Source organism: Haemorhous mexicanus, chromosome 6 (assembly GCF_027477595.1).
Source record: "Haemorhous mexicanus isolate bHaeMex1 chromosome 6, bHaeMex1.pri, whole genome shotgun sequence".
Classification (NCBI taxonomy): Eukaryota; Metazoa; Chordata; class Aves; order Passeriformes; family Fringillidae; genus Haemorhous; species Haemorhous mexicanus.
The window spans coordinates 15927282-15944290 of NC_082346.1; the positions used below are offsets into that span (position 1 = coordinate 15927282).

A 17009-nucleotide genomic window follows, 5' to 3' on the forward strand; every position below is an offset into this window, starting at 1 on the left:
AGGTTGATTTCTTATTAGGAACAGAGGAAACTCTAAAATGCTAAGATCAGATAAATTTACAATTTATCTTAAAAGATTTATATTAGCATAATATCCTAACATGACTGCTCACCCCTGAAAAATGGGCAAAGTTAAGCTTCACAGTCTTTTTCATAAACAAATCTTTGTAAAACAATCCACATAATTAGATGGGGATTTTCAGATGTGGTCTGTTTCATCATCAAGGAGCAAACAATAACCCATACTTCAAAAATCAAACCCCAAAAATAGGAATGTGAAGGGATCTGTAACAAGAGACTGAGAATGTAAAATCAGCTGCGCAAAGTGTCCAGTGCTTTCCTCTGTAATCACCTTAGTTCACCAGAAAATAGGCCATAACTAAAAAAACCTGAACTCTCTTCTGGTTTGTAGATTTTCTATTAAAACCAAACAACTCTAGTTTGTTGGTTTGTTTTTTTGGTTTTTTTTTTTTAAGAATACCATGAAAGGTGTTTACTTTTAAAGTAGTAAGAAATAACTGAAAGCAAAGCAAGACATGTTTCAAGAAGAGAGTTTTTGAGGTACAAATGTGGCAACAAAAGCTGTGCACAAATATAAAAGCTTGGAATTCCTTCAAAACCTTAGTCTTTGCCTACTGTGTTAGGGCTTCTTTCAGTGTCTGAAAGACAAAAGAGGCAGCTGCTATGCTTCACAAAGAAAATGAAACTAAAACTTATCTCACAACTGACTGCAAATTTTCTGAAGCAGCATTTAAACATTTCAGTGCCAATACACACTTTAATTCCTTTTTTGAGGAAACAAAAGAATTAAGAAGATTTTTGTGGTTACATATATCTAAAAAAAAAAACTGACGAATCACACTTTTGAGATAATTAAACATAAAAAGTTAAAATATATAAATAAAAAACCTATAGTAATGAAATGTATTTTAAAAACTCAAACCTATTTCAGTACTGTTGAGTTGCTACAAGTTCTGGCACACCCAGAAGAGACTTAACTGGCCCCAAGACCTTTGAGTAGGGCAGGCACTCTGCTCTGACACAGAAGAATGATTTCAGGTTCTTCTGGGCTGATCCCAGATGTGTGACCTTTTCCAAGCAGAAGCTGGAACTCAAGTGGCAAAATGCTCCACTGGCTCATACCTCATGAAAAAAACCTCCCATTCCATAACCAAAGGGTTGGAGTACCTGTTACAAGGTTCTGGTCACTAGAACTGGGACCAAAGCATCTGTGGAAAAGTCCTGTTGGGGGCCTGAAGGACCCATGGCCTGAAGGGCCACAAGGTTATTCCTGAACTGCTCCCATGATTTTACAATTCCGTTTTCTGTTTGTTTGGTTTAGCTTTATAACGTCTGGCCTCCTCAGCCAATCATTTTCTCCCTGCCACTCAGTTAAATTACCCACAGAAACCCTCTGAAGTCTCAAGATTCCTATCTTGGAAATTTATTCCATCCCCTCAAAATGCCATTCCCCTCAGGTTCAGCTGGCAGTGCACCCCTGAGCGTGCAGCCACATTCAATCAACGCTGCTCCTGCAGACGCACGCCACGCATCCCGATACTGGAATCATCTGTCTTTGATGGGAAGGTCTTAAGGGCTGCTGTGGCAAGAGCCATAAGTTTAAAGTGACAACTTTGGATGAGAAATGTGCATATTTTTTCTCCATCGTAGTTGAAGTTTCCATTATTTCCATTCTCCACTGGAACAGTGAATGGTGCCAGTTATAAATGGCCAGTCAGACTCTTGGGGAAATCGCTGCTGCATGGATTACTGTGTGATACAAATCTCTTGGCATTTCTGACTTATTTCAACTATAAAGCAATCAAGAGTGAAATTATCACTTTTAGCAACGTATTGCAAAGGATCTATTAATTTCCAGGCATCAAGCAGAATCCCTGCACAGCTGTCTTGCTCTGACCTCTCATCCTGGTGACCAGACATGCCAATCCCCATTTTACAAGCTCTTTTTCAGCCTGTTGCACACAGCTCAAGCTGCAAATGATTCTAGCCTCATCTCCATCACTGGACCAGGGAATTTCTCTCTTTAAAAAAATATTTTAAATCCTCGTTCCTTGATTGTTTTTTCAAGTCACAGATCCATTTACTATCAAAAAATGAACATAGAAATATTTGATTTAATGTAATTATAGAGAATTAAAATGCTGATTTTTTTAGCATTATTAGTTAGAGTCAGTTTCCAAGTTCTTAACTTATTGATCATTGTATTTTGCCTCCTTTATCCTGTCCACTGGAGGCCAAATACCCGGTGTAAATCATTAGCCCCTCTTCATTTGTTACCTACACACACTTTTCACTATTTCGAATATGAATGACTAAAACTTTCTTCCATGCCAGGAGTTCAGCAACAACCCCACACAACTGGAGAAGCTGGTAAGGAATAGCTGTTATTTTGTAAATAACTAAGCATTACCTGCTACCTCCTTGCTCCTCTGAGAGGCTTCAGAAGCCAGAGCATATGAAATGGTAATGATGCGCTCCTGCTCCTGCAGCTGTGAATCTAAATCAATCGAGTTGTGTTTGTCCTGGGCAACAGTAGGCTGCAGATTGTGCATACTGGGGGGAAAGTGAAAAACAACATTAACATTTGGAAACATAAAGAATCCACCATGCAGATAAGAAGGAGCTTGGATTCAGAGAGCAGTTTTCAGATCTCATCTATCAAGCTCCGTATTTTATTGCGGCTCTTTAAAACAGGGTTGATGTTGTATGCAAACACCTACAGCACACAAGGAAAAATGACACAGCCACCCCACATTCAGCCACAATTTCTCCACAGCCCTTAAGAACATCTGAAAGTCCTTTTTTAGAAATATCCTTAATGTGCCTAAATGAAAGCACTACAAAAGTGCTATTTATTTAAAGTTGTTAGTAAAATTCTTTGCTAGTGCTCAGAGGAAAAGGAAAAGCCTGGTGGTCCCTCAGGCTGTACCCCTTCCAAAGAGAGAGCAGGTACCTGACACATCAAATTCTGGAAATGGAATGTTTCAGCTGACTGTGTTAGCTACAAGTAGCCAAAAGTGTTGTTTCACAACTCCAGCTCTCTGGCCACAACAAACTTGCTCTCAGGCTGACTTTTCTTCTGCTTTTGGCCAGCTTTGTGCCTTTCCCTCCTCCTCACTCTCAGATGAGAGTTGTTTGGTAAGGACTTGCTACTGTTTTAGGACTCTATAAACTAGAAAATGGACATATGCAGAATTCATCAGTATGTCTCCTACCTTGTTTTAAAAAGCAGCTCTGAGTATGCCACACAAATTCTGAGTGCATTTTCTCAACGCTACAAGTTGCATTCAGGTAACAGAAATAAAGACTGTGGTATGATGTTAGTTCTCAATGTTTAACATGAGTCCCTGTGTAAGAGTTGGAAAAAACCCTAAAACCTAACCTTGATTTAGTAAGAATATTCTTGATCTTTTCTGCTTTACGCTGCCTTGCCGCCAGTTCTTCTGTAGAAAGAGGCTCCTCTGGCTCCAGCTCCACATAACGCTCTGGAATCACAACCTTCTCAGGTTTTGACAACTGTAGAAAGAAAGCAAGCATCAAGTTTTCAATAACAAAGACTTGAAAGAAATTGAGATAAATCCTCCTCAATGGGAGAACAGAGTGAAAAGAATAAAGCATGGATTTTCATAGTCAGTACGTGTACCTGACGCTGAACACTGCCTCTGGATATCCAGCTGATGCCCTTTCAACAGGGCTGCCTCTGATTCTTTTTACTTCAGAAGACAGATTGAACAAATATTTAAAGGGATTACAGAAGAAGTCAAAATCAACAGAAAACCTTTCTTCAGGCTCACAGCCCAAAATAGGACACTGCCTAAAGCTCTTACAGTAGGAAGAAGCAACCACTCTGAGACTGACTGGACACTCTGAGATATCAATGTCATGATATTTGTGTCATGCCAGCCAGAACTTCCAACACCTGAAAGGAAATATTACTGGAAGTTTTAACCTAGGGTGTCATTCTTTCGGGACTGGATAATCAGAGCAGCAGAGGGGAAAAAAAGGCAAACAGAAATACACTACAGTGTGTGATTGTAACAACACATGGCATAAATTAATTCTGCAGACTGAAAATTTTAATATGGCTCCATTAAAAAAGTGAGAAACAATTTTTTATTAGGATAAATTACTTTGTGGGAACTTTTCATTCCTCCCAATGAAAATACAGTTTACAAACTTTGAAAATCGATTCTTATTATACAGAAGAGACTGCTTTTGAAAACAAAAATAAGAGGATGTGTGAATAAACAGAAATCAAGTAAAAGAGAACTATTTTTTTCTTCTTCTTATTGGAATTTTGTTAAAACACACATGAGGCAATGAGTCTTCAAAATTTCAAGTTTTCAATGAAAATAATCCTAATTTTTTTCACCACTGACCTTGGTTCATGCCAATTCAATGGATTATGTAAAGTGGCCTGACCTAACCCCCAGTGCTTAGGCTGAGTAATTCACAGGAAATCTCATGCCAAGAGCACACACTGGCACACTCAACAATATTAAAATCACAGCCTCAAGTTTTTAGACTTCCCTCTCAGGAAATCCAAAGCCAATGCTTCCAGAAAAATCCTCATTTTTTCCACTACACTTCCATCCATACTTTTGAATCCTACTCCTCTCTGGAGGTCTAGCTATAGAGAAATATACACTTTTTTTTAATGTCTATCTCTATCTCCATACTGTATCTAACCTACATTAGCTCATCCTGTCACTATCAGAATAACAAACCTATTAATCATTCCAACCCATTCCATAGATTCCCTCAAACACAGAAGTGCCTGCCAGGTGAGGAGAATGGCCACATTAAATGGAAAAGGACAACAAGGCCAGGTTGGATGGAGCTCTGGTTCAGTGGAAGGGGTCCCTGCCCATGGCAGAGGGCTGGAATTAGATGATCCTTAAGGTCCCTTCCAACACAAATGTATGATTTGAACCTGGGTAAACTGAGAAAGAAGTATTACACTCAGAGCTTCAGACCTACTTAGTTACTCTGAAGCAGGACAGAAATGCCTGTGAGCAAAAATGTCTCCTATTCAAGGCTTAAAGGAAGTACAAAGTGAATCCCATAGCCCCAAAGGCCTTCTGGAAAAGAAAAATGAATAGCAGAGTGCAACAAGGAAAGGCAGAAGAACAGAAGTTATTTTCGGTTTCTGAAGTTGACAGAAGCACTGTATTTTCTGTAAAAATTATACAAAGATTAACTGAAGGATAAATCCATTCATAGAGTTCAACAGATAACAACTCACAGAGTAAAGCATTTACAAATATCTCAGTAAATGACACTCTGCCAGCAGCTTTCAGAAGAGTACAGCTGCTTACCAGCCTAATTACCATTAACAGTTGTACTGGTGTGCCACCTCCCATGGCATTTAACACAGCACAAGGTGCCCCTGCAGCCTTTCCACTTGCTGTGTTCTCTCCTTCCCACCAGATGGCTCAATCGCATTTCAGACTGACATTTCCTCCCTCACTGCAGCTGAGCCAAGACCTCTCCTGTGCCCAGAACACCGACCACGTCATTCCAAAGGCTGACAGAAACACATTTTCTGTTCAAGCCCAAATAAAGCAGGGCTTCCTCTTCTCTATCATCATTTGCCAGTCAACACGGAAAGTAGTGAGGTAGTTCTGAGGAACTAACTTGTCCTTCTTTCCTGCTTCTTGTTTTTAAATACTCATTATGTTTTCTTCTCATCTTTTTTTCCACAATTTGCAGAACTTTCCTTAACTTTATCATTCTTCCCTTTGAATCCTGAGATACATATTTAGAAGAGTAGAGCCAACTTTTCAATTTCTTCTTTCTACTAAAACACAGTATGAAGACAAACCTTACAAACGTGCCAGGTCATACATTTTCAGCACTCAAAAGACTCCTTTTAGTTCAAACTTCCAAGAAACTTACAAAAGAAAATGAGAATTCACTGCCTAAAATTTAGAAAGGTTAATGTTTTGGGACAGAGAATAGGAGGCAAAAGATTGTGAAGGTTACCTCTCTGCTGATATCTAAATCATAGTCTTGAGGCTCCAGGTCTGTCTCTGTCACTGCTACTGGCTGAACTTTTAACCATTCATTTTCATCCTTGTCTTCTCCACGAATTGCCCTCTCAAGTAACTGCAAATCAAATTCTTGCTCTCGTTTCCACTGGTAATAGATACAAAACAATTAACAGCATTCAACCATACTGCCAAACTCACCACACAGCAATGTACATTACTACTGCAGCAAAAGCTACACTGCTGAAAGAGTCAGCAGGGCAAACCCCTGAAGTGACAACAGAAAGAAAATAAAACTGCATTTCTTGGTACATAAGGGTGAGAGTATTGATCTCTAGCTGTGCTGTGAGGAATTCAGAGTATGGTTTAATTTTGTGTTAGATTCTAAGGAATTTATTAATGCCATTTTTACATTTGCTGATGAGCATGGAACCAGCCACACACAGGACAACACCTTTGGAATCACAGGTGTCACTACCAGGGAGCCTGCAGGCTGGCAGAATAGTCCTTGGCATTGTAAAGAGGCAGTGCTGTGTGGTTCTGAGAACAGTGCTGGTTGAGAATCACACTTGAAAACTTTTTCTAGAATAATATCTACTGTTTAAAGTTGATAATATTTCTCATATTAGCGTTAACTTGTCTTAAATTTTTTTTTAAATTGACTTTTAAGCTCTTCAGACTTTACTAAAAGCAGAGTCTAGCTACCTGCAAAAGTCTTCCACACAGTCTTTAAAATGTAAATATTTAGCAATATAAATCAGAACTACTTATTATTTATTGATATTTAAATTTAGCATATTTAAACTAAGCTGCATAATGTAGAGTACCCAAAAGCACTGCACAGTAGTCCCTACACAACTACACACAATAAAGTTACATATAAACTCACACTAAAGGATACTACCAATACCTTTTTGTTCAAAAACTTAAGTTCAGTTGTAGCATCATTCCATCCAGCAGATCTGAGCAACTTTACCATACATGATATTAAAAGCAGAAGGGACAAAAACAACAACAACAACAAAATCATCTCCTCAAGGTTTTGAGGGAATCAACAGGAGAATATGCCACTTTAATGTTACTTAAAAATATCTCCAGTATTTCTGGTACAAATCTTTGGCTTGTTTTGGATGAAGTCCTTAGACTTCATTATGTCACTTGCCTTGATAGATCTAATTGAAACCTATTCATGCACAAGCTCTCAGTATTCACTCAGAAGATAAGTATCTTCCACGTATATTAAAAAGTCAAGTAGGTAAGAGGCAATTATACCTCAAAAATTAATACATTACAGAATTTGACAGAGAAAATAAGATTTTTCTCATATGAGTACTCCAAACTCATCCTTCTACTCATATTCGAACCAGGCCTGATTGAGATAGTATATTTTAAATACACAGTATCATTTTCAAGGTGTTGCTATATAATAGGTAAGAAAAACATCAAACCATTCTTATGAAGCAGTTCTTTTATTGGCTTTGATGTTGCAACTTTTACATTAAAAAGGCATTGTATATAACAAATGAATTCATGAACTGTGATCAATACTTAAAATGTCATCCTACACTTGAGAGCTGACCAATTAAAATTTAGAATTACACATACAATGTATGTTTAAAGCAGATGTTACACACTGAGCAGCACTTCAATTATACATTTAACTGTTTGCCATTGTGGCTGCTAAATAATTAAGTAATAATAATTACTTAATGCTGTAAGTAATTGTGCTATCAAACATGCTTTTGCATATCAAAGCCCCATAGGTACAAGGGATGACCTCTACAAAACACCACTAGGGCTGAAAAACTCTATTTTAATTCTTTACAGCAAGAAAAAGACCAAGATGGCACCCAAATTTATAAATAAAGTGTTTGCCACAAATGTTAATAAAACGAGTATTATGAAAGCATTTCAATTCAACTTGTGTATGTTATGTGAGTCAGAAAACAAGAGAAGCTCAGATTTATTTCTTCCAATTAAAGTATGAAAGTAACAGTGGCACTATAGCACTACAATTCCCAAACACTATGCACTGTCTTTAAAAATTTGTGATTGCAAAACAGAAGACAAAACAGATGAATGTCTCCAAGCAGTGCAGTTGTATTTACTGGGAAAGTAAATACAAATAACTGGCTGCAAATTAGTGCTACAGAAGAGTGGGAATGAAAAGCTGATTATAAGGTTTTTTTCAATGCCAGCAATTGACACACATGTACTAAATGCAATTAAGCCTGGTAAAAATTGAGTAGTCCAGTTAGAAATTTTAAAGTAGCTACAAAATTCTGCAAATTAAAAGCAAGCAAACAAAACAAAAAAAAAAAAAAAAAAAGAGGCATTAGGTATGATGAGTGACAAATTTAAAAGCAAGAGATCTTGTGCAATGAATTAGGTAAAACAATGTGATCATTCTAAAGCTCTAGTGGACCAAATAAAAAAATAAATTAAAAGACCACAGCGTAAGTGCAATTACAGTACAATCCTGGTTTAGCACCAAGTGAGCAACTGGGTAACTTCACCAATCAGAATTGCTTTGGTTAGTATCCAAAATGTATCATTATAAACTTCTCATCTGCACAGCATTTACTCTCAGAAAGCAACAAAAATACTTTTCTTTAGCAGCCTAAATTTGAGCCTTATTAGAATATTCTACATTTTGAGACTTAAAGATTTTGTATCAATTAGAATACATTAGCTCTCACACAAATTCCTAATCAGCATGATTAGATTTTAAAACTGATTATCCATTTATCATCTTTTTTAAAAAGAACAAACAGACACCACCTTGGTCTGATATTACCACCAACTATCTTGCAGGCTAATTTATGAAATAATAGGAAAAACACCCATGGTGAGAAACAACATTCTAAAAGGCCCATTCCATTATGAAGCAGTTTTAAAACTGTACAAGCTTCTGTCACTTTCTAAATACAATTCCAAGGAGGAAAAAAAAAAAAAAAAAAAAAAAAGGCTCTGAAATCACCCCAAAATACTCTGGCATCTCCATTCATCACTAACCTCTGACCAACTTACCTGCTGAACCTGCTACGTTTACCACACAACTATGAGTAAAAAATATCATCTGTTCCTCACTCTCCCTGAACTCATTTGATACCACAGAACACGAATTTAATTGGACTAGAAGCATCACACACGCCCAAGTGAAAGTGCTTGCCGGGGGGGGGGAAAAAAAAAAAAAAAAAAAAAAGAAAAGAAAAGAAGAATAAATCCAAAGATTTTTTAGTTTAGTCCTTTTAAGGCATATCTAACATACTGAGCCTACGTCTGCAGACACGGGCCTGATGAAAGAGCGAGATGAAACAGGCTGCCTTTCTCCCTGGCTAAGAGTTCTCTTGCGCTCCCGCACTAATGCCTTCTGATGTCTCTTCATTCTTTCTAGCTGCTCCTCTGCACTCATCTTGCCTCTTTGGTGGTCTCCAGAGTATAAACGTTCCAAGGCACTCTTTGGTCTCTCCTGGAGAAGTCACAAGGCACACAAAACACATGTTGTAATTAATACTTTATAAGAAGTATACAAAAAAAAAAAAAAAAAATGAACTCCTTCTCCTATCTCATTACTAAATTTTATTCTATTAACTTTGCATTTCTTTGTATATACTCTCTCAACTCTCTGTTTCCTATTAGTAGTGCTGATTTTTGGCTCTAAACCTTGGTTTATAAATTTATTTGAAATACAGTAAGTTGTTTGTCTGTTTTCCAGTTCATTTAAGAAAGTGAAGAATTGGAGACTTTGTCAGGTCGCAGCTCTTGCTCCTGTCCCAGGCTACTGCAATCCCACTTCCTGCTACACAAAATGTACTCTGGGCCTAACTATTTCAAGCAGTTCAGACATTTGCCTTGAGAAGTTTATTTAAAGCTTACCTTGGACCTATCCCTTCGAAGTGTTGCAAACGATGAAATGGTAGATGACTGGTGCAATCTGGAAGTTGATCCAGACAAACCTTTATAAGGAAAAAGAGAATGCCTTAAAATCAAATGAAAGACAAAATAAGACAAGTATCAGTTTGGTTTTACTAATTTTATTATACTGTTTCTGTAGCATTCTGGTCAGTATTTGAGCCCACATTTTGCAATTTGGATGATCATAAAAGGCATGAAATTTCATTTAAGGCAAACACAATGTGCTTCAGGTCGCTACTGACTGAAAGTCAGAAAAATCTATAATCATTTACAAGTTCATATAAAAGGAGGGATAGGTTGAACTCAGCTGTACAAGAGTAAATAGACTGTACAAATAATCACATCTATTAAGGAAATAAAACCTTAACATTCACAGCTAGAAATGAAGAGGTAAGAAGAAAATGGCTAAGAAATCATTTGCTTTTGACCCAAATATCATCTCTATCCTCACCTCCAAAACAGCTGCAGGACAATAGCACAGTGGGGATCGAGTTCAAGTCAGATATAATGTTTGGAGCACTATATTCATACACTTTATCAGTTACATTTTAATGGCAATATAGGTGTTTGAAAAATACTTGGACTTTGCAAAAGATAGCACAGAACTTATGAGGAAAAATAACTCTGAATATAAGAGACAGTCTAATAGCCAATTCCATGTTTTGCTATGGAGTTTTTTTAAGCCTTCTATATAAAGCTGCTTTGCTAAAGGCTGATTGTCTGTAACAGCACCATTAAAATGCACAAAATTTCTAAACTTCCACTGAATAGTTAATGTAAAAAACAGTGATCTGGTGATAAAGATTATCTCTAGGAAACCCTACAAGAGAAAAGCTCCCATACAGACAGTACTGTTAGGGATCAATTCCATAAATTCTGGCTTACCACGGGTAGGTAATGTCTGGTATCCACTGTCAGGGCTTATTAAAGCACTGGAAGGGTGGCTGAGGTCCCCCCCTATCATTGCCAGCTCTGGTTCACTCACGTATGAACGCAGCTCCACCTACACAGAAAAATACTCATCAGCTCAAGTGAAATCACAGACAGCAAGTTTGAATAATCCTTAAACAAACCCTCAAGTTTTGTTTCAGGATTGCTACATCTCTCTCTGCCATTATTATCATATGGCATGGATCATTATCATTATGATGTCACTGTTATCTCCCTGCCATTCTATACCATGATTACTTTATTAAAGGTCAATATATTTTACAGACAACAACAACATCTTTTATGCAAGGTTCCCACAATCTTTGCAGTGCAGGGGTACAGGAGTGTGAGTGCTCACCCTGTAATCTCCATTGACATACTGGCCGAGCTCTCTGTCTCTCTTTCTCTCGTCCGACTGACGCTTCAGGCCCCGCACCGAGGTGTGTCTGATGACAGTGGCTTCTCTGGGGAGGGGTGGGACAGCTGGTGGCTGATCCTCAGGGCTGTACAGCTGAGGGAGAGGAGGTCTGGGCGGTGCTTCATCTTCCTGGGAACAGGAAAACGCAGGGATTTGGCAAAGAGCGTGGAAACAGTCTGGCATAAACTGCAAGATAAAGGTCAGTGCATTATGTGAAGTATTTGTGACTGCTTCAGCATGCTCTCCTCTGTCCACACCAAGCAAGACCCAAGAAATCAACCACGAAGCATTTCCAAGGAAAGCTCTGAATATTAACACATTCCAAACCAGTCTATGGCCAGTGTACAATAGGCTCCACATGCACTGTGCTGCAAGTGCTGGGGCTCAGCTCCAACACAAACACCCACAGCTGTGCCTCCACAGTGTGTGCACTGCCCACCCACGACACTCCCACTGCTCCTGACAGAAGGCAAATGGAAGCACTGCTGAAGGAATCTCACAAGAGCAGCACTTACAACCTTTGGCTTGAGCTTGACTGGTGACTGAAGAGGTGGCTCGATTTTTTTCAGCTGCTGTGCTTGGTGCTGTGTCCTGGTCTGGAAATAGGGCTGTGGGTACAGCCTGACCTCCAGGGGGGATTTCAGGGGGCTGCGCGGAGGGCTCTGCGCGACGGAAAGTTTGCTCTCCACAGCAGCGAGGGAAGCTGGTAAGGAAGGCACTGAAGACTGAGAAAATGAAGGCACTGTTTTTCTCTCTAGGGGAGAAATAGAAACATTTCTTGATGAGGATCCAACGAGTCTTTCAGGCCAAAAATGAAACCACACGGTTCAGTATCATCCCATAAGATTCCTGATGGAGGGCAGCGGGAGCAAAGGAAGGAAAAGCCTCAGAGTTACATGAAATCAGTCCATAAGCTGCACCTGCCCCCATGCCACAGATTCCTTAAGCTGCCTACAGATCTAGACCATCTCAGAGCTATTTTATCTCTGTGTGTGAAAGGTGAGTTGTGCAGTAGGCGTTAACAGCCTCTCGATACCCCAACACACCAGGTCCTGCCTTTGAAATGCAATAAAGCCACTGCAGTGCAGACCACACACACTTTCCCCTCCTCCCTTCCAGAGCTGATGTTGCTCTGCCCACCAAACACCTGCCTGCACAGAGAGGGGAAAGGCAACTGCAGCAAGAGCAGCTGGGCTGCATCTAAGGGAAAAAAAAAAAAAAACAAAACCAACAGACCCAGAGGAAAAAACACAGAGAAAAGGATGCAGAACAGATACTACACTGGTAAGGGCCTGGCACCTGACAGGAACCCCTTCTGCAACTTGAAAAATGTAGCCCATTATTGTAATTGTTGTTCCCTTTTTTTTATGGCCTGTTACATTTTAGAACCATTGGTATGTGAAAACAAACAAGAAAAAACTCTTCTGTCACCCCAGGCAAAGAAACACCAAGTTAATGCACTCAATCAACAGAGATTTCTGACACATCCAGTATCAGAATTCACTGGATTTTCTGCAGCAGAACAAACTTCCAGATTATTTGCACAGACCCAAAGACTCATCTGCACTAGTATATTGTTTATTTTTTCATCATGTTCTCCTTACCTGGGTTCTTTATAGACTCTACTATGGTTTTGTAGTTTGCTTTGTTTGCACTCAAGCCAGCTGTAACATCTTCAATTCTCCACAAGTCTTTTTGTATTTGTGTTTTCTCCTGTTGTTTGTAGTAAGAGAAAAAAAAAAATCAATTATACCTCAGTTTTAATTTATGATGGGCCTTTACTTCTTTTGATACCACCAAATTACAATTACAGAATTTACATGAAAACTTAGGAGTTTAGAAAATAGTTAAACAATTATTTTAAAATAAAAACTAATAAATACAAAACACCAACAAACATAACTTGTCCATAAAATTTATAAGAGCATTTTCTGACTCTTGGAAGACTTCCTATAGAAGACAGGGGAAAAGACAAGTCTGTATTTTTCTACAATATTGTTCAGACTACAAAAACATAGTTTAATGTTCTACATAAAAAGTGTTTCCAGAACACATTTTATGTATAACATTTTTCATTTGAACTTTGATCTTATACCTATCATACTTAAGACTGCTAAAGCAACCTTAAAAAACATCTCAATACTTTTAGGGGAAATACCCAGTATTAAAAAAGAAAAAAAAAAAAACCCCAAACTCAGAGGTGCTGACAATTTTAATTTCTGCTCATATTTCAGTTGTTAGGCCTGCTGGCCATGAGGTATTACAAGTTAAAACAATATATTGCTGCTGCTGCTCCAGGACTTGCTCTCATCTTGCATCCTATTTGCTTTACCAAGGCTTTTTCCCAGGAGGAAAGAAAGGAAGGGAAGCTTTGCCTACAGACTGAGCTGCATCACAGCCTGGCTCCTGAAGCCACCACTTCAGTCATTCCAAACATCTTAAATAGCTGCTGTCATCTAATTCATTAAAGCCTGACAACACAGATTTCAAAAATTTGCATCAAGAATGAACTTGGTAAAACCAAACACCATTAAAGGAAGCAAAGGCAGTGACACACTTAAGTTAAGAATTGCTCACAAACTGCTCAAGAACTCCAGAAATTCATCACTTGCCATGAGCTGCAAAATAGCTACTAATTAATCCTATAAGGCTGAGGGTGGAAAAAAAACTTCAGTAAAAGCTGTTACACCTCATAGAGCTAAGGAAGGCATATAAATTGCTTTCCACTTTCTGTCTTAAATCAGGAAATATGTTCAGCCAGGTTACAGATCAGCAAACAGGGTGCCAAGAACACAAACATTTAAATGATGGAGAATGTTATTTGCCTGTAGTGAACTCACTCGAGAGACAGGACATATTCTGAAAGATTGTCAGGACACAAACTATAAATTTGCACATTTCATTTCATTTTTCTGAGATTAATCATACTAGAAGGAACCAAATGATGGATTTACAATAATCAAGCTTCAGAACTGGTGAAAAAACACTATGTTGCACTGAACACCCTGCTTCTGAAACCACTCAGAAAATGTTTGATTAGCAATGTAGAAAAGCCAGATCTTTTTATATTATTTCTTCCCATTACTTAAATATTGATGTGAAGAGAATATTTTACATCTAAAATGGACCTGGGCCGAACGATAAGCAGATGAATTAATTTTAAAATTATGAAAGCCAAGATTGCTGTTTACAGAGGGGTATAAATACACTTTATTGGGAAGCAGGAAAAGGGAACTTGGTGAGAAAATTTTATTTCTCTAACTTCTATCAAACAGAAACATAATTTAGACTGACATAAAGCCAGAGGAGAAACACTTCCCAACTAAGAAGTTATCACTGATAAAATATCCCATCTCAGTTAAATTCAGCATGCCCAGATCCTCCCCAACCCTTCAGCAAAAGACAATTGAAGCTACATTCTAAAAAGCAAGATTTACTCTGACCAAGCTGCTTAAACATTTAGGTTTTAACCTCTTAATTAATGCTACATAGAAACATCATCAGTGGTCTCCTACAGCAGCTTGAGCCTGCAAATTTACTGAATTTTTAATAACATTCCACAAAGACTGCATTTTTTTTAAATACAGTGTGTATTAATTTAGTGCTATTGGAAAATGCTAGATAAACAATCTGGAGTCTACATGCCCTTGGGCAGAGATAAAAAAAATTCTAACTATTATGGGTACTTCAAGTGAGACTTCTTTGAAGGAATATAGTGTTTTAGAATATTCAGTACTTTCTGAAAATAATCAGTTCCCCTTAGAATCTCCAAAATAGGTATTCAGAAACATTTTTTTAAAAGTTAGCCAAACATATCTGTGCATACTTATATGTATAGATATATAAAAGTATATACACATACAACTGATAATGTGCTTATGGCTGTGTGTGTATTTATAATTAATCACTGATGTGATATGAGATGATAATCAAACTGAATTAACATTTTTTCCTGTGCAAACCACACTCCTTTCCATGTGTATTGGTGAATCCCATGCCACACATCCAGTATTTTAAGCATGTTTAACACCTAACTGGAAATTTTACCTCAAGATAGTCTAGAAAGGTGTGTTTTGTTTAAAGGTGTAATTTGCCTTTGTTAAACTAAGTCATTTCATACAAGGACCATTTTATTCTGATATTCCCCCGGGATTTCTTCTTTAAAATATATTCTACAGCTGAGCTCAATTACATATTCTGACTCCAGAAACTGAATCACTCCCCACACCCCAAAATGAAAAGTAAATGAAAATGTACTTTGAAGATTGATGCAATCAAAAAGGTTTTACAACTCTTGCTTTGATACAAACATTTATTCATTAATAGTAAAAATAAACAGGCTTCAAATTATATCTGATCAGACACTTCAGGCAAACAAGCTAAAAAATTTAACTAGTGAGCTTTTTTGGTCCAAGATATTTAGAAAAGTAGACTAAGATTTGAGAAAGATTTGAGAAGATTTGCGTTCCTTTTGTTCAGCCCAAAGGAAAAATTATCCAGTATTCCCTGAGAATAAAGTCACCAGCTGTAAGCAGGTATGTAATAATAATAATATTACATACCTGGTATAATAATCTGGTATTCCACATCCATTTCAGCAAAGAAAAGAACTGAGTTTCAAACAAAGCTCATTTTTAAAATTTGAAACTGAATAATTGATTTAAAACTGAGATGCCTTTCAATTACTGATGGCTGTTAAACACTTACTCCACTTCACAAAACAATCTGCAGAGATAAATCTCCCATAAATAGAAGAACATGAAAAAGAACCAATAATGACAATAACAACCAGTGACTGATGCTCTTAAAAATGGATAAAGAAGCCAACAGTGTCAGATCAAATAAATGGAAGGCTAAGAAGTCCTGCACAGACTTATAAATGGAAGAGGTTATCCATGTCAAGATGTCAGCATGGAATAAAAATGTAATAAAATAATGACAAATTAGCATAGACAACTTGTGAGAAACTACTGCACTACTGCATGTGCTGCAAGACAATGCAGTGGTTTTTCTCAGTGCACAGCCATGCTGCCACAGTGCCTGAACTCTGCAAACCAAACCACATGACAGCTGAACACGCTGCAAAAATGGCAGAGATCATGCCTCCTATGAAATGGTAACTTGAAGTTCAGACTAACCCACCCTCCAAGTGTTTACAGTGTCTGGAAATGGACTCACCTGAGATACCAATGAGCTGCTCATCTGCTCCTGTAAGGCTTTTTTCAGCTGGCTCACATCCTTCTCTAATTTCAGATACTCATTCCAGGCATTTTCCATCTCCTGTAAACAGAAGGAATACTCTAATACAGTGCTAACTTCAAAACCACTTTCTCCAGCCTGCAACTGAGCACCAAAGAGTTCTGAAGTTACTCTTGTTCTATTACAAAAAGAAGCAAAGAATCCATTTCAGTCTACACTGTTGCTTAGACTTGATTGTACACCTGAAAACCCTTCACAGCTTGCACAATCAAGTCAAGAACCAATAGCTAAAAACCTCTGGCCAGCTTCCCAAAAAAACCCCAAATTGGCATGTAACAGAATCCCTGTACCAGTACAGCCCTTTTTCCAGTGACTTTATGCTATTTATGCCCACAAATACATTTTACATGCTGACTGTGAAAGCCATACATTTTCTACAGACACAAATTGACTAAAAACATTTAAATAGTACTGTCATTTTAGGGACCAGACCTTACATTTAAATAATACTGTCATTTTAGTGATCAGACCTTA

The 17009-nt window shown here is 37.9% G+C and overlaps 1 protein-coding gene across 8 annotated transcripts in view; it reads right to left on the bottom strand.

Moving 5' to 3' along the window:
• Nucleotides 1-17009, bottom strand: part of PLEKHA7 (pleckstrin homology domain containing A7) — a 145622-nt gene that overhangs the window by 3626 nt on the left and 124987 nt on the right. For 7 of the 8 annotated variants that reach the window (XM_059848947.1, XM_059848946.1, XM_059848943.1 and 4 more), the window contains 10 exons: nucleotides 16455-16556; nucleotides 12881-12989; nucleotides 11792-12030; nucleotides 11217-11405; nucleotides 10814-10931; nucleotides 9890-9969; nucleotides 9282-9482; nucleotides 6006-6158; nucleotides 3403-3536; nucleotides 2431-2573 (listed from right to left, as the gene is read on the bottom strand). In XM_059848947.1, coding sequence (XP_059704930.1) covers nucleotides 2431-2573; nucleotides 3403-3536; nucleotides 6006-6158; nucleotides 9282-9482; nucleotides 9890-9969; nucleotides 10814-10931; nucleotides 11217-11405; nucleotides 11792-12030; nucleotides 12881-12989; nucleotides 16455-16556 — 1468 coding nt within the window. The remainder of the gene's footprint in view (nucleotides 1-2430; nucleotides 2574-3402; nucleotides 3537-6005; nucleotides 6159-9281; nucleotides 9483-9889; nucleotides 9970-10813; nucleotides 10932-11216; nucleotides 11406-11791; nucleotides 12031-12880; nucleotides 12990-16454; nucleotides 16557-17009) is intronic. The other variant, XM_059848944.1, reaches the window with a different exon arrangement.